The 23,776-nt window shown below is 43.7% G+C and overlaps 1 protein-coding gene and 1 long non-coding RNA gene across 2 annotated transcripts; both read left to right on the top strand.

Annotated features, from left to right (window-relative positions):
- Positions 1-77: 77 nt before the first annotated feature.
- LOC144586706 (uncharacterized) lies at positions 78-9,330 on the top strand. Its single transcript, XR_013541697.1, has 2 exons — positions 78-2,532; positions 8,154-9,330. It is a non-coding gene; the product is annotated as an uncharacterized LOC144586706 (long non-coding RNA).
- Positions 9,331-16,157: 6,827 nt separating this feature from the next.
- Positions 16,158-21,974, top strand: CD24 (CD24 molecule). Its single transcript, XM_020810925.3, has 2 exons — positions 16,158-16,313; positions 20,470-21,974. Exons 1-2 carry the CDS (start codon positions 16,245-16,247, stop codon positions 20,638-20,640), a joined length of 240 nt encoding a protein of 79 aa, XP_020666584.1. The 5' UTR covers positions 16,158-16,244; the 3' UTR covers positions 20,641-21,974.
- The last annotated feature ends 1,802 nt before the right edge of the window (positions 21,975-23,776 follow it).

A 23,776-nucleotide genomic window follows, 5' to 3' on the forward strand; every position in this document is an offset into this window, starting at 1 on the left:
TAGGATTAAGCATAGGGTTGCACTGTAAATTATATTGCTGAAAACTGTGAGTTTTAGAGTTACACAGAACAGATGAGAGGAGCTCCATAAACATGCTGTAGGATGAAAAATCCCACTCGCTCTATTATTTATTTATTTATTTATTTATTTAATGTATATGCCGCCCACACTACCCAAAGGTCTCTCTCTCTCTCTCTCTCTCTCTCTCTGTGTGTGTGTGTGTGTGTGTGTGTGTATCAAAGCAACAGGAGGTTTTCCTGTTATTTTTTCCCTTTTAAATTAGATAGCGTTTAAATCTTTATATTAAAATTTCCAAAGGCATAGCTCCATTGTTTAGCCTGTTGTGATAAAAACAACAAAGAACCATGTGGCTGTTAGTTTTAAAAGTGCCACAAGACTGTTGCTTTTATATCAAAGTGTTGCCCTCCTTTATCTTATTTGTCATCTAACTAGCAGAGTAAGAATACCAGTGTGGTTCTTTTATTTCCACTTTACAATGAGAAATGGGGCTACCGCATTTTGCATTGTATCACTGACAATGTCAAAAGTATTGGAACATATTGTGTGAACATACACTACCCACTAGACGTCACCTGCAGGAGCCAGAATCTCTTAAAATCTAGATCTGAAACAACTCCTTGAGAATAGCTGGTAAACAACAATTGCTGTGAGACTGCCACGTGCAGCAGGGTATGTTCCAAAATCTTCATGAGACAAAATCTTCATGAGACAAACTGAAGTCTAGCTATTCATATTTTTTACACAAAGCCACTTGTGAGCAGTGGGAGTACATCTTCAAATGCAAGGATTCTCCATCAACAGTTCCAACAAGTGAAGATCTTTTTGCTAGCACCAGAAAGAAGTATTCCACAGTCAACAAAGTACACCTTGAAGCATTGTTTATCTCCAGCAGGAACATATTACTGTATTTGTAATGTTAATGGGTCTTAATTGTTCCACATTTTGCATTGGCGCCTCACCAGGCTATATTGTGGCTAGGAAAATCTATCCCCCACCCCACCCATGAGGATTATGGTCAAGACTTAAAGAGAGAATGGAGCAGACTGAGGGGAATGGCGTATGCCTCTGCTATCAGAAAGACCAGCTCTTCCATCCTGGCTTCTGAGTTATCTAGCAGTACATCAGGCTGCTTGGGTGAAAGGCTACACAGACTTCACTCACATCAGCTAAACGCAGAGAGACTTAAGGCTAAACAACTACATACTGCTCTGGATGGAACTTCATGTTCAGAGTAATTTTTTCTTGGTAAATAATCTACCAAGGGGGAGGGTGCAATCTGAACCAGGGTCACAGAGCTGGGAAAGGAAACCCTCTCTTCATCCTGTATCACAGAACCAGCTGTGTTCTCCTTACCTTCAAGTGAGCCCCCACGTGAGAAAGAACCAACAACTACTAAACAAACAAGCTTCTCTTTTTAACCAAGGGAATGCTTATCAAGCTGTTGGTCTGTGTATTTGTGGCAGTCAAACATATCCCTTGCATTTCAAGCATTGCAGCAGGGGAAGCTATAACATTTTTCCTACTGCAGGAGAAACCTCTTCCTGTTGCTTAGTGCCTGGTCAGCAACATTTCTGGAAAAGGAAATTCTCACAGCATGTTTCTTTTGGAACATACCCATTTTTCTCATCCCTTCTCATCCCCTGGAGATCCTTCCAGTTAAAACAATGGGTAGTTGTTTATGCCAAATATCAATGCTCGGTGAGGCAGTGATGGCAGGACAGTGAGATGGGTTGTGGTGGGGTAGATGATTTTAGACTTGAATATTGGGGGACTTAATTCTGAGTAAAAAGGTATAACAAGGCTAAGAAACCTTTGTCTGTTTTGAGCCTGAGCATGTATAATGGATACCAATTAGTAACCATATATTGATAGTAGGTAAACTGCAAAGCCTCTGGGCTGCAAGGTCAAAAGATCAGCAGTTCGAATCCACATGATAGAGTGAGCTCCCATCGCTTGTCCCAGCTCCTGCCAACCTAGCAGTTCCAAAGCATGTAAAAATACGAGTAGATAAATAGGTACCACCATGGTGGGAAGGTAACAGCATTCTGTGTCTAGTTGTGCTGGCCACATGACCACGGAAACTGTCTACAGACAAATGCTGGCTCCATGGCTTGGAAATGGGGATGAGCACCATGCCCTAGAGTTGGTCACAACTGGACAATTTGTCAAGGGGAACCTTTACCTTTACAGCCAAAGTCAAATGTATGTGGGGCACCCACTTCTTTCTCTTTCTTTGCAACCCTCTCCTCTTTTCCATCATCCAGTGCTTCCTTCTCTCCTTCTTTCTGCCTGTCTATTGGGCTGCCAGGCTAGGGTTAGAATTTCTTTGTCCGGGGTCTGGCTGATCACATGTAGAGATATTTTTGAAGAGAATCATATGTGACCATAAGCGCTGCAAGTTTGTCACTAGTACATATAATGAACTTTGACCTCCAAAACTTGAATTACAAGTCCCCACAAGCCAAAATTAAAACTATAGGATTACATGAAATCATGATGAAACAAGGAATGGTGGTGTGACAAACCCAGACCTACTGGGATATGTCACACAGTTACACTAAGCTGCCACCAACCATTCCCTGTAAGAAGTCACACAGACCAGGGATGGATTTTTAAACAATAAAAAGAATAAGGTTTATTTTAAATACACACAGGCATAATAAACAATCAGGTGAATAACATAAAGTAACGTGGCTTATTCTCACTCATACAAGCATACAGTTTGGTTCACACAGAACCCTTAACTTGAAGCACAGACCCTGAACCTATCAGTTCTGGCTAACCAACAGACACCTGAACCTATCAGGTTGGTACTCTGACACACAGTAGTACCCTGTCTGACACACAGACTCCCACAACAGCTTCTTCTTCCCAGCTGCTGCTTCGTCACAACCCAGTGTCTCTCAGCATCTTCTCTTTCACCACCCAGGCATCACATATTTATACAGTACAGCCCCTCCTCCTGATGTCCCGCCTTCCACTCCCCATAGGATGGAACTTTCCCTCCAAACCTATGACAGACAGGTAACATCAGTGCTGTATGTAACACCTCCCCTCTTTATAAGTTGTTTTGTAGGGGGAAAGCTAACGTGCTTTTCACCAAAAAACAACCTGTATAAAATACACAACAACAGTTATACATACCATATTATACTTACTTATACTTACATTCTAAGTTAAACCATAGCAATTATGCATTTAAACATTTACCATATACATTACATCAATTTACCTTTATTCATACAAACCAAGTTCAAAAAACAGGTACATTTAACCTTTTGTCATCAATATATACACATAGTCCATATTCTTTCGCCGTCTTCATTCTTCAGGTCTTCTTGATAAGGCGTCAGCAACACAGTTCACTGACCCTCTGACCACCTTCACTTCAAAGTCATAGTCCTGTAGGTTTAAAGCCCACCTCATAAGTTTGCTATTGTGGGTTTTCATTGTCTTTAACCATTGCAATGGTGAATGGTCAGTACACAGAATAAAATGTCTTCCCCAGATGTAAGGCTTGGCCTTCTGGATCGCGTAGACTATGGCCAAACACTCCTTCTCCACGGTTGCCAAATGTCTCTCACCTTTTTGAAGTTTCCTACTCAGGTAGGACACTGGATGCTGGTCACCATTCTCATCCTCCTGGCACAGAACTGCTCCTACCCCGCTGTTAGACGCATCGGTGTAGATGATGAACTCCCGGTCGAAGTCTGGAGCACGCAGGACAGGATAGTTGATTAACGCCTCCTTCAACCTCTGGAACGCCGCCTCACAGTCGCTGGTCCAAGGGATGCAGTCATCAGCCGTCTTCCTCGTCAGATCGGTCAGCGGAGCCGCAATCTCGCTAAACCTCGGGATGAACTTTCTGTAGTAGCCCACCAACCCAAGAAATGATTTGACCTTTTTCTTGGTGTTGGGTCTAGGCCAATCACGAACAGCTTCTATTTTGGCCTCCAGGGGTTTTATCATTCCTCCCCCTACCATGTGACCCAAGTATTTTATTTCTGGGCTACCCAGCTGACACTTGCTGGCCTTTACTGTTAGCCCTGCTGCACTTAACCTCTGCAGCACTAACTCCAGGTGTAATAGGTGATCTTCCCAGGTATTACTGAAGATCCCTATGTCGTTAATGTAGGCCACTGTAAAGTCACTGAGCCCTGCCAAGGTCTGGTCCATCAGCCTTTGGAATGTGGCTGGTGCATTTCTGAGACCAAAGCTCAGGACTCGAAACTCATAGAGACCAAAAGGGCTGCAAAAGGCAGTCTTTTCTTGATCCCTGGGATCAATTCTTAATTGCCAATATCCCTTTACCAGGTCCAATGATGAGATGAACCGACAACCCCCTATGGTTTCAATCAGGTTGTCTAGCCTGGGCATTGGGTAGGCATCAGGAGTGGTTACACGGTTTAATTTCCTGTAATCGACACAAAACCTAATGCTCCCATCAGGCTTGTCCACAAGGACTATCGGAGAGGACCAAGGACTAGAAGAGGGGACGATTATGTTCTCCCTCAGCATCTCGTCCAGCTCCTTCCGCACCTTGTCCCTATAGGGTCCCGTTACTCGGTATGGGGATACTGCCTGCGGGGGTGCATCCCCTGTGTGGATCCGATGCATCACTCCCTTCACTATCCCCGGCTTGTTGGAAAACACCTGTTGATATTTACTAAGCAGCATTTTTAGTTCTTGCTGCTGGTCTTGGGTGAGTGCAGGACTGATCTTTACCTCCTCTGGGTTGTATTTTACTTCCCCTCTACCCTCCCAGAAGGGTAATTCAGCTTCCTCACTCTCAGCTGCTTTTATCGCAAATAAAACCCTCTGTTCACCTCTGTAGTAGGGTTTTAGGGCATTCACATGAACCACCCTCCTTGCTTGGTTCTCCTCCTGCTCTATTAGGTAGTTCAGGTCTGACATCTTGGAAATGACCCTATATGGTCCTGCCCATTTGAGCTGCAGTTTATTCTCTCTGCAGGGCCTAAGCCAAAGCACTTCCTCCCCTGGGTCAAAGTGCCTCTCTCTAGCTTTGTGGTCATACCATGTTTTCTGTCTGACCTTCTGAGCTTGCAGGTTTTCTGCTGCCAGCTCTAGATTTCTCCTTAGGTCATTCATCAAGGTGTCTATGTAAGTCACAACGTCTTGTGGGTCATCCTGGGTGATCTGCTCCCAATTTTGTTTGATCAAATCAAGGGGCCCTTTCACCCCTAAGTGTGCAGCAAACATGTCAGAGTGACCCCTTTGTAAGATCATGGGGCGATACTTTTCAGGTACCACCAGCTGACTTCTGATCCCATCTCCCCCTTTTGAGATATTCCTCAGGGTTTCTCTATATAAAATCCCCTTTTTCTCCAGAAATCTCACTGGGGTTTCAGGTGTTAGCTGAGCGTCAGTCACCTGTTCAAAACACTTTTGGAGAGTGGCGTCTGCCTTTTGCTCCTGTCCAAATCTGCTGTCTGTGGTTAAGGTTTCCACCACAGCTTCTGAACTCCCCTCTGCTTCCGTCTCTGGCTCATCATTACCCCCCTGAACTGTCCCCGTGGTGGCTTGTGAGCGTGTAATCACTAGCACCCGTTTCACATGTTCAGCCAGGTCATTTCCCACGAGCACGGCTGCTGGCAGAGTCGATAAAATCGCTAGCCGCCAATCTCCCCTCCAGCCTTGAAAGTTGACAGGTACCTCTGCTACTGGCAGAGAGATTACCTGCCCCTCAATCCCTGCCACCTTCATGCTCTCATTTGGGATTATATACTCCCTAGGAATGATATCTGGATGGCACAGGGTTACCTGGGAACAAGTGTCCCGCAGCCCCCTATACTGACGGTCAAGTATTCCTACGTCCACCCCGGCTGTCTCAAACAACTGAGAATCTGTTTTCACCAGCAAGCAGCGCTTTACCTCCACAAGAGGACCATTTTCCTCAGCCAGATCAGCAGCGGTAGCTGTTCCAGACTGAGTAGCCATGGCAACAGGCTCCCTCAGTGACACTGAGCCTTGCTCTTTCTGGACACAGAACACAGCTTTTGGCTTGGTTCCACTAGACTCCTGAGGCACCATTCCTTTTAGCTGCTTTAATTTCTCACACTCTGAGATTAGATGACCCTTTCCCTGACAGAAATAACATTTTCTGGTGTATTTTGATTCTCTCTCATCTTGTTTTGGTTTTCCCTCCAAAATCTGAGGTCTTAGTTTCATGTCTGAGGGCTTCCCTTCACCATGGGCCCCTCCCCCTTGCTGGCTTTTCCCTGGTCCCTGAGAGTACTTGCTGTAGGTTTCTTTGGGTCTACCTACAGATTTCCCCTCACCCAAGGGCTTTCTTATTTGAGAAATAAAATCTGCGATCTCTGCGGCTGCTGCCACAGATTTCGGTTTCCTTTCCCTCACCTGGAATTTCAATTCCCCATGCAGGACTGAATAGAACTGTTCCAGTGCTATCAAATCTTTAAGCTGCTCATAGGTCTCTGTCCCCTCCTGCGATAGCCATTTCTCAAGCAGCCTCACCAATTGGGCCCCCACTTGGGTAAAAGTCTGTTCTGGCTTCTTGGTGAGGGACCTGAATCTTTGTCTCAGCTGCTCTGCATTTATCCCATGTCTGGCAAACACCAGTTTCTTAAACTCTGCAAAATCTTTCATCAGTTCCTCAGGCATCTCGGCATAAACCTCAGCCAGGCTACCACTGATTAAAGATCGCATGATGGTCATCTTCTCAGTTTCCCTCACTGAGAAGTCCACAAACGCTCTTTCCACTAAGGAAAAGAACACCTCAGGACAATCTCCCTTGTGGTACACAGGGAATTTCTTCAGGTCAGCCTTAGACAATTGGCCTCCCTCAGAATCCCTATTATTATTATTGTTCTGGTTCATCAGTTCCAGTTTTCTTAATTCAAACGCCATTCTCTCTCTCTCCAATCTTTCCTCCCTCTCCATTCTCTCTATTTCAAATTGCCGCTGTTTCTCTCTTTCCCTTTCTTCTCTTTCCCTTTCCTCCATTTCAAATTGCCTCATCCTCAGTTCATGCTGTTGGGCTATGAGCAATTTTCTAAGTTCTGGGTTCTGCTCTCCTGTGCTGTCACCCTGCACTGAGCCAAATTCATCCTCAGAACCTTGGTCAATTTGGGGGTCTTTCACTTCACTCATTTCGGCCATCTGGCTTCGAGTCAAGGGCATAATCCCCCCTCAGAACAGGCTGCTTTAAAAGTCAAGCCTCAAAATAAAACGACCACTTTTTTCCTTCTTGCCTCAGAACCAGCTCTCCCTAGAGATTGCTGCTGTTCTTCAGCACTAAACTTGCAACAGTATCGAGTCAGAGCCTACCCCCCTCTGCTGGGCCTCTCAGCTGGCAAGCTAGCTCACTGTTACTAAGCAGTTTTGCCTCAGCTTTTTCCCGCCAAAACTAGGCTGCCTCAGAGCACCTTAATCTAAGTCTCCCCAGTTGGCACGTTCTTCTACTAGCGCACCTCCCCGTGAGGTACACCTAGAAGATTACCTACGCGCCTCAGACTGTCCCTGACTAGACCCCCCTTGCTCTGGGCACACTTGCCAAGGCTTTGCTGGACCGCTGGACAACTGGACCAGTCGTATCCCACACGCTGGACACCAATCAATGTGACAAACCCAGACCTACTGGGATATGTCACACAGTTACACTAAGCTGCCACCAACCATTCCCTGTAAGAAGTCACACAGACCAGGGATGGATTTTTAAACAATAAAAAGAATAAGGTTTATTTTAAATACACACAGGCATAATAAACAATCAGGTGAATAACATAAAGTAACGTGGCTTATTCTCACTCATACAAGCATACAGTTTGGTTCACACAGAACCCTTAACTTGAAGCACAGACCCTGAACCTATCAGTTCTGGCTAACCAACAGACACCTGAACCTATCAGGTTGGTACTCTGACACACAGTAGTACCCTGTCTGACACACAGACTCCCACAACAGCTTCTTCTTCCCAGCTGCTGCTTCGTCACAACCCAGTGTCTCTCAGCATCTTCTCTTTCACCACCCAGGCATCACATATTTATACAGTACAGCCCCTCCTCCTGATGTCCCGCCTTCCACTCCCCATAGGATGGAACTTTCCCTCCAAACCTATGACAGACAGGTAACATCAGTGCTGTATGTAACAGGTGGGTTACATGGATAGAGTTTCTTCATGAGACAAACTGAACCCTAGATTTTTTACACAAAGCCAGCACCATGTCTTCAGCTCAGAAACTGATGAGCATCAGGGAAAATTTTTGAGGCAATATATTATTTCCAGGAGTTACTTACAAGCATTCTGCTACATATGTGACATCTGAATACTCTTTAATGGCATTTCCATTAATCAAGCTTAGAGGTTACTAGGACATGGCTAATAATGTGGTTCTTTAAGATGGTCACAGCATGAATTTACATAATAAGACTAAAAAGTTACTAGCTCTGACTAATCCCTGTAAGTCAAAGAGCAAACCTGTGTTCAGATACATGCCTGCATAGTGCAAGTGTCATTTACAGTATTCAGGCGTTTAGGAGCAGAAGCTCCTAAACGCCTCCTGATCCTATCCCTCCCTCCTGATTTTAGATTAATAGTGGCTTTTTTTCCTGTCCAAGATACTGTGAGTATATCTGTTTGTTGTATTCCGAAAGTGTTCAGTACTCCTCCATCTCACTCCCATCATCATAATGTAACTTCCAAAACCTTCTATTTTGTAGAAAGTTGAAAATCTCTACCATATTATAGGTGAAATTAGCTAGAGAACTATTCCATGATTTAGGTTTTTGTGTTTGCTTCTCCCGTCAAAAGGAGCACCACTTTGAAATATCTGTATGTTCCAATCAACTCAGTCCAAAAGCACAGTTAATTGGACCTGCTTCTCTTCTTTTTACTGTTAAGGGTTTCACTTCATTAGTAGCTGAGAGCATTTAGATACAAAAAGGATGCCCAGATGCAAAACAGAATAGAGTTCCTTCACCTTCAATAGCGGCATGGGACAGAAAGTTAAAGAGAGTACATTAGGACCTTCCGGTAACTCAAATGTAGGTTTGCAGTGTTGCAATTCATTTATATAGGTAACCACTTCCTGCCTCTCCACCCCATAACTTGTACCTGAACCTGATTATTAGACTTTTGGAGTACTAGTAGACTGCAGAAAAAAAACACACCGTCCTGAATTTTTTAGAAGAAAATTCTGCAGCTTTTAAAAAGATTGTTTGAATTATTTGTAACAGATTTACACTGTTCAATTAGAATCTTTTGAAGAACTGTATTTTTGTATTGTATTACTGTATTATGTACTGTGTATATTAACTGCTGTGCTTGTGTGAAAGCTACTTTGTGAGGAATTTGTCTTAAAAGGTAGCACAAATATGCAAGCTCCTGTTTCGGTATAATTAACACTGTGATGCTAAAAAAATACTTACATGGGAGCAAACTCAATGTTTTCCTAAGGAAACCTGCATATGACTGTGCCTTAAGACATGATAAGCTCATGATATTTAAAGCCAAAACTGCCTTTATGGCTGCAACCCAGTTGCCATTTACCTGGGAACTAAATATGGCTTGCAAGACCTACTTGTTTAGATGTGCACACAAACACATTTTCTTAGCATATTGCAAGGAAAAGAGCAATTTAAAATCTGAATATGTATTCTAGCCTACGTGGCCCTTAACACTCTCATAATCTGAGAGAGGAAGAGAGAGACACACAAGACATCCAAAATCTCTGCCCACTGATTCCCTATCAGTCAATCCTAGTGGATCCAATGGAAATGTTGCTTCAATCTGGTCCAGACTAACACAAGACCACTGCCAAAGCCAGTATCTACTCCTTCCTTCTTGCCACACAAGGACAGAGTCCTGATTGAGAAGGATGGGGAAAATAATTCTTGGCAGTCATATATAATGTGACATCTTGCAGCTCAGCATGCTTGCCCTAAAGTAAGCCTCACTAACTTTAGTAGGACTTATTTCGAAAGCATATGCCTAGCATTGCCACCTTGATGACTTTTTGAGAAGATTGAAAAAAAAACAGTGGAACTAGAGTCATGATCTTTTGTCCCTGTAAGTAGGCATAAGCTCCACTGAACTGTAGGACTTGGCCCTAATAGTAATCACGTCCATGAGTCAGTCCCATTGCGCTGAGTGAGGCTGCAATTACACCATAAGACTCGTTCTGCTTATAAAATGGATGGATTTAAATTATTTTTTAACACAACACAAAGGCCAATTCAAATCAGTCTAGCTCTTTGGGCTTCCAAGGTGGCTTCCCTCCCCCTCTGCCGCTGAGGTTTCTACTTTTTCCAAGCTGGAATGATTTGAAATAACTTTCACATATGATCAGTTGATTCTTGTAAAGATGAGGGCCATTGTCTGTGGGTGATGTTTCAGTGATGCAGGCAGTTGAGGTGTGGTGGTATTAAAAAACAACAACCACAGGAGCAACTGCCCCCACATTCTTCTCCCCATCATACTCCAAAAAGGTTTCAAGTTTTTGAATATATACATTACCACTTGATCACCTTATTACCTTATCACTACTTTGATATACCAGTTTATTGGTGGATCACCCCTGGATGAGGAAGGTAAAAATAAAAACGAACAAAACAGAAACAACCCAGACAAAATAAAAGATGTTTATGTGGTATATGGTATTTCTGCACAATCTTGGAATGCTGCCATATTTTCTGGAACATGGCACAAACCCTTTCAAAAGCAAGTGGCTTGACAGTGAACCATGAAAGGATCTGCAGAGATGGGGCCAGAGGAAAGACATGGGGAAGGAAGGAAGGAAGGAAGGAAGGGGGAGGGGCTGTGGGCTGAAATGCAAATCACAACATATTGCTTATGAACATTGAAGTCTGGAGTCAATCTGCAGCCCCGATGTGATCACTGACTGCAAATTCAACCATAATACTGGCTGCAAGTCAAATTGCGGGAAAGCGGAATTGAAGTGATTCAGCTTGGTAGTACAGTTGCAGCCTGACTCTCACTTCTGAGTACCGTAAATACGCTTAAGGTGCCCTATTGTAAAGCACCAGATGTCCCTTAGTTGCCATGCTAGCACTTGCCTTACAGTGCCTAAAGAGATGGATAAAATTGGCATTGCTATCACACTTTCCCTCCTCTTGCTCCTACACTGGGCAAATCTGCTGGAATGAGGAATGCTTATTATGGCTGCAATTGTCTACATACATATGTGGGAAACATGACTGAACATGAATAGGGTTGTACATCTGCCTGATAGAACATTGTGGGACTTAACATGTAAATATACATACACTCTGCAGCAGCAAATTTCTTTTGGAAAAGCTGTAACAAATAGACCGCTGGTGAGGAGTACTTGGGACTAACAGTTACTTGTAGGCAGTTAGTGTACCAAAATGCAAATTAGCTTGAACTGTAATTACTGCTTTATTGCTGGGGCTGAAGTACACAGGCTGTTCATCAAGGAAATATATTGCAAGGAAGTCCTGTTCAGTTTAGTGGTGCTTACTCCTGCATACAGGACCACAGTCTCAAGTTCTCGTAGATTACGACCAGAGAATACAGTCCATATCGTGCAATGAAAATAGTTCACTTTAACATTATACCATATTATGGATGATCTGTTACCAGACCGTCTGGAACCATGTACACTATAAACCTTATCTGTATTTACTGAGAAGTAAGTTCCAGTGTCCTTGAGGCAGTTTACTGCCTAATAAGTATGTTGACTATGCCCATTTTCCTGAGAGCCAGCTCCTTTGAACAAAATAGGACTTCAGAGATCTTTGAGAAAGGCCTTCTCAGTGGATGCTCTGGGACTTTAGAATTTGCTGCCAAGAGAAACAAGGCTAACTCAGTTTCCACTGGCAGCCTGTCTACTGAGACAAGCTTGAAGAAGGCTATATATGATGCTGCCGAAGTGGGTCTGAAGTATATCTGGGTGTCGGTTTTCTTTCTATTTTTCTTTGATGTTTTTATTGGCATGAATATTTATTCAACACTATTCAATACTTTGAATATAACTGTTGTTATTTACATGCTATTGTTAACTGCCTTTAAAGAAGGGAAGGGTATACACTGAATATAAAAATAAATCACGTTTGAGTAAGCAAGTATACCCACAGGAGAAGATAACTGTGCTAGAACAAGTAGAAGGCAGTAGGAACTGAGGGCTACCTAAAATGAAATTAATGCAGTAAACCAAGCAACAGCCTTGAGTGTGCATAGTTTTTAAATGATAGGACCTTTTGCAGGGCATTAATTCATAGGGTCATTGTAAGTCTGTTGCAACCTGACAACATATAACAGCAAGCAAGTGTTAAGATAGCTGTGGCACAGACCAACCGCTTTCAAGTTATCCCTATTATACTACACCCACTATAGCTGGAGGGAAAATACTCCTCACCTTCATGTGGGCCTCTGTTGCCATTATATTGGCCTTCCAGGAAACGAAATTCATCCTGGGAGTGGCAAAGGCCCATGGGATCGGTTGTAGTGGGTTTTTCGGGCTCTTTGGCCGTGTTCTGAAGGTTATTCTTCCTAACATTTCACCAGTCTCTGTGGCCGGCATCTTCAGAGGACAGAGTGCTGTCCTCTGAAGATGCTGGCCACAGAGACTGGCAAAACAGAGAGCCCAAAAAAACCCACAACAACCATTAGATCCCGGCCGTGAAAACCTTCGCCCATGGGATTGGTAGCCTATGAGCTATGAAACCTTTTAGAGGAAGGCTCTCAAAAGAACTACCCATAGGATGATACTGTACCTTGAGTCTGTCCTGAATCCTTGCCAGGCACCACAACCAGGAATAGTTTATCTTCTTGAAAGGCCCATACAATACAATGGCGATGGAGGCCCCCACACAGGTGAGAAAAGCTCCTCTTCAAACTACTTCTGTTTTTGGGCTGCATCTCCCAGGATTCTGCCTGCAGGGAATTCCAAGCAAACTCTGGGAGTTGCAGCCGAAAAGAACTGAAATCCCCACGCTTCCTTAAAGAGGGCCTTAATTTCACTGTGTATCTGCAAAACACATTTATAGCTATTTGATGCTACTGTAATTGACACGGCTTCATCCGATGACATCCTGGGATTTGCCATTTGGTGAAGTACTTAGAATTCACCACTAGAGAGCTTTAGTGCACTCCCCTGGACCACAGCAGAGAACTCTAAATACCTGTCCAAAATTTTAAAAATCCCAAAATTTCATAGAGTGGAACAATGGCAGCTAAAATGGGTATTAAACTCCTATAACTGCACAGTATAGGTACATGAGCAGTCTGGATAGCTTGGTGAAGTAGGTACCTGGGCTATGAAGATGGAGGCCAGGAGTTCAGTTCCCAACTGTGCCTTGTCAAGGAGCCAACCTCTGTAGCTTTGAGCAAGCTGCACAGTTCCAGGGCAGCCCAGGAAGAAGTGACAGGTAAATCACTTTCCCTCAAAGACTAGGGCTGCCTGAGCATGATCTTTTTAGATAGATTGTTATGCATCACTGCTTTGACTGTGTCTTTAGTATTGCTTGTGTTTCCCATTTCTAAGAGGGGTATTTTGCTTCTTTTAAATATGTCCATAGTGTTTTTAGCTTTAAACATTGTCTTTTAATGATGTACATCATCTGTGTATACAGTACTCATTCTCTTAGGCATCCTTCAGTCTCGAGAGACTATGGTAATGTGCTCTGTATCGAGGACTTGGAACAGCCTCTAGTGTGGCTGAGAAGGCTGATTTGAGAGTGACAATCCCTTCCACAATGAAGACAAATACAATCTGTCCCCTGTCCAGCTCCCTGGTTTTGCTTGTTTCGGGACTGCCTCTTTGCCTTGGCCTGCTGGAGAAGGGTCTCTTCAAATTGGGAGAGGCCATGATACACCTCCTGCCTTGGGTCCTTTTCTAAGAAGAAAGGTGGGGTAATTTTAAAATAAATAAATAAATAAATGCTCTCTACCTAGAAAATCCTGGAAAGGATTGTCATAAGTCAGAATTGACTTAATAACATGTAAATATATTGTTATAGAATATAACATTAATTATATCATAATAGAGTTTAACATGTAGGGTGGCACACAAAACCACAACACCCCTGAAAATCCTACCAGTTAGCAACTATTTAAATGATTTCCAATTTAGGAAGTGAAGAGGACCTGTGGTCAATTATCTGAAATAAGGAAACTGGTAGCAGAGTGACTACAAAACAAAAACAAACAAAATGAAACAAAATGCTTGCCAGGGGGCACAACTAGAAAGGGTGGTAAACCAGACACAGATGGCTCTCTTATAGACAGCTATTTCAGCAGACATCATGACCACAAGATGTGTATTAACAATCCTCAGAGGCAACCTTATTAGGCCTTTATTAGGAGCAATTGTGTCTACTCAGCAAGTTCATTTTCAGGTTTAAGGATAACCAAAGAAGATGATGGTTTAGCATCACTGACAGAGCCAGTTAAAGGTAAAGGTTCCCCTTGACGTTTACAGTAGTCCAGTCGTGTCTGACTCTAGGGTGCAGTGCTCAACCCCGTCTCCAAGCTGTAGACCCAGTGTTTGTCTGAAGACAGTTTCCGTGGTCACGTGGCCAGTGCGACTAGACACGGAACGCCGTTACTTTCCCACTGTGGTGGTACCTATTTATCTATTTGCATTTTTACATGCTTTGGAACTGCTAGGTTGGCGGGAGCTGGGACAAGCGATGGGAGCTCACTCCGTCGTGTGGATTCCATCTTACAACTGCAGGTCTTCTGACCCTGCAGCACAGAGGCTTCTGCGGTTTAACCCGCAGCGACACCATGTCCCTGTTGACAGAGCCAGTTACTGTATTGTTAATACCTAGAAGTGAATATTTATTATTATAATCAGCATTGTAACCTTTAAAATAAAAAAGTGCCAGAGCTATAAACTATGGGATAACAGTATTCTCTGACTTCAGAAGCCTTCCTTTTGTACTCAGTTGTATCGGAGGGGGGGATCACAGTAGTACTGTACTATTAGCGAATGACAGCCATTTGACACAAGACTCGATGCACGCTTTTCTTTTGAGTTCTTGTGTCTCAGGACTGGAGTATCCTAAGGAGGGTTCCATTCGGGCAAACAGGGCGGTGTCCGGCACCCCCGCCCCTCTCGGGTTACCCCGTCCCTGCCTACCTCCATACCAGGGCAGAGGGCACGTAGGCGCATCCCCTGTTTAACTACCAGACTGAATGGGACTTTGCAAGAGGGAGGAGGGAGGGAAGGAAAAACGAAATAATAAGGGAAAGCACCTGAGCTTATTGCCCAGCTCGGAAACCAGGTGTCGAGGGAAGCCGTGTTTCTAACTTGGGGACAACTGCAGTTGCAAAGTGGGGGGGGGGGGGAATGACTTGGGTGGGGCAGAGGGAGGGGCAGAGAGTCTGCGCGCCCAGCGTGCGTGTCCGGGACGAGCCATTTTGGTCCCTGGTTCTGCCCGCCACTCTCGGCTCCAGCCACTGCTGGCTGCCGTGCCTTCTGCCCCGCCACCCAGAATGGGCACCAGCCCGCACTATCCCCGGGTAAGTTCCCATCACCCATCGTGAACCTGACTGGTGGCCCAGGTGGATCTTAACTCTCAAGAGTCTTTACTGCTTTGCATGGATACAGACGACTGGCAAAGGAAATGCCTCCACAGCTGCCTTTACCAGAAGGAGGGCTTTTGGTCCCGAGTACTGTTCTTAAAGCCCAGCGTACATTGGGTTTCAAAACGGATTTCAGAATTTTCCTTGTGAAATCGGTCCCGGGATAGACTATGTCCCCTTGGATACCTCGTAAATAGCATCCAAACCATTTCGCATAGATCCGGTTTATGGTTTCTAGGTTAGAAAGTGTGAATTCTTTCCAAACTACTTTTGAGCCGCCCCTCCCCCTCTTTTTTGCTTTGAAGTCACCGGGCTGGAAAAACGCCCAGCGGCCCCGATATCTCCGCGCGAGCCCTCCCTCGCCTCCCTCCTATCTCTTTTGGCCACGAGCTGAGCGTAACTTATCTTGTTTGTGTGCCTCTTAGTACCTCCAGATGGCCAAATAAGAATGGAAGATAAACATGCGGGAAGACACTAGCAGGGGTTAAGCCAAAAAGAGGGGAGGGGGGGAGCAAAGTGCCGCCGAGTGGGAGGAGCTAACGAGGGCCCGGGGCCCCGCCTCCCCGCTTGGCGCCTGCATAAAAGCCCGCCGCCGCTTCCTCCACGTTGCATCTCAGGCGCGGCGCTGGAAGGGGGCAGCTCGAGGCGGGCGCTTTGCACCACGACCGGAGCGATGGGGACCGCCCTGACTACGCGGCTCGGCTTGGGGCTTCTGCTCTTGGCCCTGCTTTTACCCACGCAGGTGAGCCTTCGAGGCGCGGCGCCCTCCTGCTCCCACCCCTCGCGAAAGGCTGGAGGCGGGTGGGAAGCGGAGGGTTATTCCCTTCCACCTGGTCCCTCGGTGCCTTCCTGTGGGGCTCACGAGTTCCCCGGCGGGGAGTGAGGCGGTGCCTGAAGGACGGGGCGCCCCGAGGCGGGGAAGCGGGCAGGGGACACCCCCCCGATGTTCTTTTCGACGGCTGCGGCTGCAGCGCGCATAGCACGCGGGTCGCCCTGTTAGGCGGTTGCGGGGAGAGGCGGGGACGGGGGGGGGGGGGTCGCTTTGTGGTGCCCTCAAGACCGGCAAGTCTTTTTTGCATCAGGGACAAAGAGTGCCGTCGGAGAACTGGAAGGTGAACCGGCGTTCGCGCAAAAAGATCCTGCCAGTCAAAGATGCGAAGGGGGGGGGGAGCCCGTAAAGTCGCCACGTCTCCATCGGTCCTTCTTACCTCCCGATTTTATTTATTTATTTATTTATTTATTGCTGATACCTAGCCGTCTACTCTTTTTTTTTTGTCTGTTTTCGAGGGAGGAGTGCTTCATGTTAACGAGTAACCCCTGGGTACGTTTTTTGGTATCTAAAAGGCTGTGAGAGAGTTGGGCGTGTCACTGGCCCCCAGCAGGATTTTATTTAAGTTAGGGGTCTGGGAGCTTCGTGTACAAAGAGACCCTAACCCTGTTCCTATAGTAGGGGACTTCAGCGAACTTAAAAATAACGGAAGCCTCCGAGTTGCCTTATAATAACTCGCTAAAAGCGTTGAACCGCAGCAAACTTTCATCTGCGGCATTGTATCTTGGTACTGCTGAAGCAGCCCCAGCCAGACAAAAAACGGGAGCCAACGGTAATGACCAGCCGTTTCTCTGACTCGGGGTTGGTTTCCAAATGGATCTGAAGTGGCTGATTGTAAGGGAGCCGCTTAGTAAGACGAACGAAGGAGGATCGCAGATTCTCTTAGATTCGAATCTTTTTCGTTCACTTGAAAGAGGCAGAACGCCTCGGCTTTCTTTGGAAACGGGCAGAGATGGTGGGTGACCTGTAGAAGGTTGGGGGTCCCACCCCCTTCTTTATCTCCTCGCTCTTCTCTTTGCCTAAATGTAGAAAACCGGGGACATTTTAAACTCGGGGCGCCCCTTTCATATTTATTCACATGCCTCAATGCTTTCCGTGAAACATGCTGTCTGGTAAGCCCTAAGGTATAAGTTTGGCTAGTTTATTTTTGGAAAACTGCCTGCCACTGCTTTGAGAAGCTTAAAGGCTCCGAACTTCAGTTTAAATATACCAATCAAATAAGTAAAAACTCTGAAAGCTTGATGGTGAAAAGAAACCAAACTTCTCTATTTGGTGAAGTGTTCAAATACTAGAAAGTTAGTGACACATAGTTTTATTTCCTGAGGCCCTTTGAAAACCTCTTTGACTTTGAATTAAAAAGTGTTGGTAACAAAGTTTTATTTCAGCAGACTCTCTCTTTATTTAGGGTGTGCTTTTGTCTCCTGCATCTATAACTTGCTTCATTAAATAGATAAGAGCGGTGATCAGGACTTCATACAGCCAGCATGTTTCTGCCCCACCCCCAACCCCTGGCTTCGAGGGAGATAAATTTGAGGTGATCTGAGAGGACTTTGATAAAGGACTATTCTGTCCCACAAGGAGTAGAGTCGGGATAGTGCAAGCCCTACTAACAGTAATTGAAGAAGGAGATTTTGGAAGCAAGCTTGTGTTTCCTCTTTGAAACTCTCTTTAGATACCAAACATACCACCAGAAAGCTTTATAGTGGGATCCAAATCTTCAGAAATTCCTGATAAGGTTTTTTTTTCTCTCAGGACAAAAGGAATGTTCAGATGGTGGATCTGATGCCATATAGGAGACCAAGGTGGTTTCTAGAGGTTACTATATTCTTTACATGCCACGTAGACTAATGGTACAGAAGCTAAAGCCAACAGATGGGCAGGTCTTGGCAGAGCCCTGTATTCTTGTTGGGATGGCACTAAAATGGAATGGTTCAGAGGAGCCTTGAAAATATGTATTGCCTGAAGGCTGCAACCTAAAAAAAAGCCCTCTCAGACAGCTAGTGACTAAAGGGAAAGCCTGCCTGAAGAGAGAAATTGCACTGAATTTCAGATTATTTAAAATGGCCATGAAAGCAACTAAAATCTGCACAAAACACAGCCTGATTCCCTTTGAATGGAAAATAGAGGGGTCTTTTTCCTGTGCATCAGAGGGTCTTGTGGCATTGGAAAGACTAACGGCACCTTTTGAAGATGCTATAGGACTCTTTTTGCTGCAACATTCTTTAATTTGGCTATCCTTTTGGCATTTTTTTTCCTGCGGTAGATATAGGCAAGAAGCTGTGGTCATCCTGTAAGTGGGTTTATTTTTCTATTTCTGTGCTTTCTTAGTTACAAATTTCACTGAAAGTAATCGGGGTGTCCCTAACAGAGAGGGCGGGGTGAAACTGATTAGCACTTATATTAGTTTGTAGGCTTAGTAACATGCTTATGACAATTATTTGTTATTTCTTATTATAATGCACCGCATAAATTTGCATGGATATTCTCACCTAGGGACAAATTTCCCATGCCCCCCCGGGTGTTAAACATATCTAGTACTCCATATACAGCTTGATTGTGGCAGCATAAGTTTCTCTTGAGCAACTTAAATTTAGGTTGCAGGAGGACAGGGTGTCTGCGATCTGTCACTGTACTTACCATTTACTACAAAGGGACTTCAGGAAATGTACAGTGCTCTTAAACTGCAAACAGACAATAAGTTTGTTCTCTGAGCTGAGCTCCAAGAGCCGTCTTGAAAAGGCTGGATGTGCTCTTCCCACCTGTGCTACCGGCAGAACAGGTTTTTGTGCTGGAGCCCTGGGTCTTTTGTTAGGGGGAACGTTGGGCAGACAGTGACAGAGACAAAAGGCACCTACGTGTGCCACGGAAAGCAAAGCTTCTTCCAGATACATTAAACTCCCAAAGACTATCCGCTGGTCCTTGGCCCTAGTTGGCATGCAAGAGAATGTAAACTGACCCATTATCTCCCATCTTGTAGCTGTTTGATCACTTGTTAATAGAGTGCTAGACTTTCCACATCATGGTTTTTAAAAACTATTTCACCTTGGCAAAATAGCAATGGAAGGTAGCATATAATAGTAATAACCACTGGAAATAAAGAGCAAAATAAACTTAAAATAGAAACATCAGCACTTTGAACTGAACTGGGGAAATCGGCTAGTTCCCGGTAGACCTGACATGGTCAGAGCCATGATTGACTTTTCTTGGTTTTCATGTACCAGACTAGGAAACCTAGTGACATATTAAGTGGCAGCATCTGCGTGCAAAACCACATCAAAATGTTCCGTCAGTATTATAACTTAATTTGACCAAAGAGAAAGAGATGTTGTGGAAAGAAAGGGAAATATAGATTACGTTCCCCATAAAGGGTGAGCATTGACAACCTATTAAATTCACCTCTGTAGGGATTAAAGGTATATTGGTTTGATGCTAAATTTGAGTGCTATCAAAGAAATCTAACATAATTAAAAAGAAAAGTGGGGGAGGAGTAGAACCTGCTTCAGAGGTTCTGGGATTTTTCTAGTGAGAGAGAGGGGATGGAAGACACTCTTGGTTCAGTTTAAACTCTGTTCTCTGAATTTTTTTGATGAGACAGTAAACTCCTTGGTTGTATTAGAATGATATGGAGGAGGTACTGTAGTGAAATTTTAAATTAAACAGCTAGTGGCAAGTGATATCTTTAGACTGCATGCATCTCATTCTGATGGATGACTTGACTCGTCTCCAGCGTATCTGTTGCTTGAGTAACATTCTTGTATTATGGCTTGCATTCCTGACATGCATGTGCCTGTTTACCTCAGAGTAAGTTCCACTTAGACTTGCTTCTGAGGAGATAAACCATAAGAATATGCTGGGTAGGGACTGGAGAAGCAATGCGACTATTAATTGCCTAAACAGAGGGTAAATAGATGACAGAGGAGTTACTTACCTCTTTAGATGACTGTTTTTAAGTGTATGTGAGAATGAGACAGATATATAAAAAAGGTTACAGTGCAAACAATACAAAATGGAGGTCATTGAAAAGATACTAACTACTGGTCTTATCATTTTTCCCCTTTGATGCATATAGACAAGTCAGAATACAACAACTGCAGCCCCTACGCTGAAAGATAATTCAAGTTCGACCTCTTTGCCGCTTACCACATTGAACATTACCACCTCCACCAAGGCACATGGAAACTCCCTTCAGTCAACTGCTGGTCTCTTCATTTTCTCCATCTCTCTTCTGTATATTTGTTAAGAAACCCTGGCTGGGGAGCTACCACCATTCCCTGTATAGTCCCCTGAATCATTTCAGATGCCTGATTCTCCAAATCTCAGCACGAGAGAGAACCACTGAATGCCTGCATCATGCCAGCGCAGCTCACGCCACAGTTTTATGACTGGCAGCAATCTGGCCAACAATCTACTTCTGAGATTTATCTGATGATCCAAAGCCGCCTTCTCTGAAAACCAGTTTGCCCCTCAAGAACCAGAAGGTAGCAAGCTAGCTCTGGTATTCAAATGGCTGGAACTGGAAATACAAGCCAAAAAGTTCATCTTGACTAGCCTTGGATAATGTCTACCATGAAAAAACAAAGCTATGCAAAATGAGGACTTTAATTGGCATGAAAAAACGAAGCTTGACCTCTAAAACTATTAGAAATTGCAAATGAGACTGAAATGATTTCTGCTCAGTTATTGATAGAAGGATGCATCCAGTGCAAATAGTTCTGTCCAAAATTTTCACTTTGGGATTTCCAAGAAGCTTAAATTGAACAGTTTTTTTAATTAAAAAATGTGTGGCTGTTCATGTGTGGCTCTTAAGTAAGCCTGTGCAGTTTAAAATCTATTGGGAGTCTTAACTTTTACTGTGGTATTGCAGATTTTCCATTTTATTTAAGTTTTATTAAGTGAGCCATATGTGCCAGCGAGACAGAGCATTTGAAAGGCATTGCAAGATCGGTTTCAAATAAGACAGAACCAAGATGGCAAGCATTACCATGAAAGCTTACAATTTTCCCCCAGTATCATATCCACCTCCCTGAATAAGTCTCAGGAGTAATTTTCAAATGTCAGTCCTTATTTGGTGCAGTTTGTAAACCATATCTCTTACTACAACGGATCATATTTTGACAGACTAACAGCAACAAAAACCTAAGTGGCTCAGTGTTGATTTGTTCAGAATCCTGAATATTGATTGAAACTGGTGAATTTGCTCGCATAGTCCCAGAACTAAATGTTTCATATTATTTTGGAATAAAGCTGGTGCTGTGATGCAGGTTCAGCTATCTAAATGCTTGGGTTTTCAGAAATAAATATGAAGAGGCTTGAGAATACTACACATGTCCCTAAAAAGTCAAGTCCAGTTATCATGTGATTGTAGCTTTGAAACAACTCTTTGACTTGTTCAGTTACCCAAAACCTAACACATGCATTGCAATTATCGAACACCTGTATGGTAAAAGCTGTAAAATACTAAAGTGGGATACCTGTATGCATTCCTTTTTGTATCAGATATATTGTTTGATTTTGTGGCTATGTGATTATGCTTTAATTTTAAATTGGGCAAACTGTAAATAAAAGAAATTATGGTCTTAAGTTTTGTGCATCGTAGTTCTCTTTCTGATTAAAGTCTTCAACATTGTGGCATAACTTAAGTAGGGTGACTAAATTGAAAATGCCTCTATTCACCAGTTGTGCTGAAGAAGAAAATGCACATAACTTTTTATAATATCTGTTTTTTATTAGGGACATCACAAATAAACAGCATTGTGGCATCCCACTTGTCACCCTCTCCCAATTTGTGTAAGAGCTACTAATCATCACTCTCTGAAGATTATTCTGTAACCAAGTGTGTATCCACAAGATAGTCGTATCCAGCCCACACCTAGTTAGCTTGCTAATCAGAATATAATGGGGCACTTTATCAAAGGCTTTGCTGAAGTCAAGATTTATTATGTCTACAACATTCCCACTGTCTACCAGGGAGGTTACCAAATCAAAAATTGAAACAAGATTAATCTGGCAGGATTATTTCTTTACAAATCAGTGTTGGCTTTGAAGTATTACTGCATTATTTTGAAGGTCTTTGCAGGGTGAACAGTTTACAATCTGCTCCAGAATTTTCCCAGGGATTGATATCAGGCTGACTGGTCTGTAGTTCCTGGGTTCCTCCATTTTACCCTTTTTGAGGATGGGGCAAATGTTAGTTAGCTCTCCTCCAAGCATCTGGAACTTTACCTATCCTCAGGATTTCAAGAAAATAATAGACAATGGTTCTGAGAGTTCTTGAGCCAGAAGAACTCTCAGAACAATTGAAGCCAGTTGCTTCAATACTCTTGGATACAGTTCATTGGGGCTTGGAGATTTGAACTTCTTCAATGTAATAAGGTATTCCTTGTAATATTCCAATATATTACAATTCCAATGTAATAAGGTATTCCAGAGTGCTGGCCTCTGAAGATGCCGGCCACAGAGACTGGTGAAATGTTAGGAAGAACAACCTTCAGAACATGGCCAAAGAGCCCGAAAAACCCACAACAACCATTATTCCTTGACTATTTGTTTATCAGTCTCAAGCTTTGGTCCTGTCCCCTCCACTCATACTTCACATTTGCCTGCAGGGTCATAGACTTTTGAGAAAAGACTGAGCTAAAGTAGGATTTGAGCACTCCTGCCTTATTGTCATCTTTTATCACTTTTCCATCCCCTTTGAGTAGCTGAGCCACTATTTCTTTTCTCTGTCTTTTGACATGTACAGTGATGTGAAAAAGTATACCCTCTTTGAATACTATAGTTGTATGTAGCAGGAGGACATAATATCATCTGCTCTTTTGCGGGTCTGAAAATTAGGTACATACAGCCTCAGATGAACAGCAACACATAACATATTACACTGTGTCATGATTTATTTAACAAAAGCAAAGTCAAAATAGAGAAGCCATGTGTGAAAAACAAAGTACGATACCCTTACTGCTTCCATAGGAATTATGAGGCTAAGTAGCAGTCAGGCACTGCTAACCAAATGCTCTTGACTAATTGATAATCAGCAAATCTGATCAGCTCAATAACTGAAGTTTTAACTGTTTGATGGACTAGAGCAGGTGTGTGTTAACATAATGCCAAGGAGGAAACACATCAGCAATGATAGAGAAGCAATTGTTCCTGCCTATGAATCTGGGAAGGGTTATAAGGCCATTTCCAAACAATTTAAAGTCCATCTTTCCACAGTGATGAGGATTATTCACAAATGCAAAACATTCAAGATAGCTGCCAATTTTCCCAGGAATGGCTGTCCAAGAAAATTCACCCCAAGGTCAGACCATGTAATGCTCAAAGAATTTGTAAAAACAAACCAACCAAGAGTTACATCTCAGACTCTACAAGCTTCAGTT

Source organism: Pogona vitticeps, chromosome 1 (assembly GCF_051106095.1).
Source record: "Pogona vitticeps strain Pit_001003342236 chromosome 1, PviZW2.1, whole genome shotgun sequence".
Taxonomy (NCBI): domain Eukaryota; kingdom Metazoa; phylum Chordata; class Lepidosauria; order Squamata; family Agamidae; genus Pogona; species Pogona vitticeps.

Coding starts and splice junctions, on each gene's coding strand:
- CD24 (XM_020810925.3), top strand. CDS start 16,245: ATGGGGACCGCCCTGACTACGCGGCTCGGCTTGGGGCTTCTGCTCTTG. Junction 16,314..20,469: donor CCCTGCTTTTACCCACGCAG/GTGAGCCTTCGA, acceptor TGATGCATATAG/ACAAGTCAGAATACAACAAC.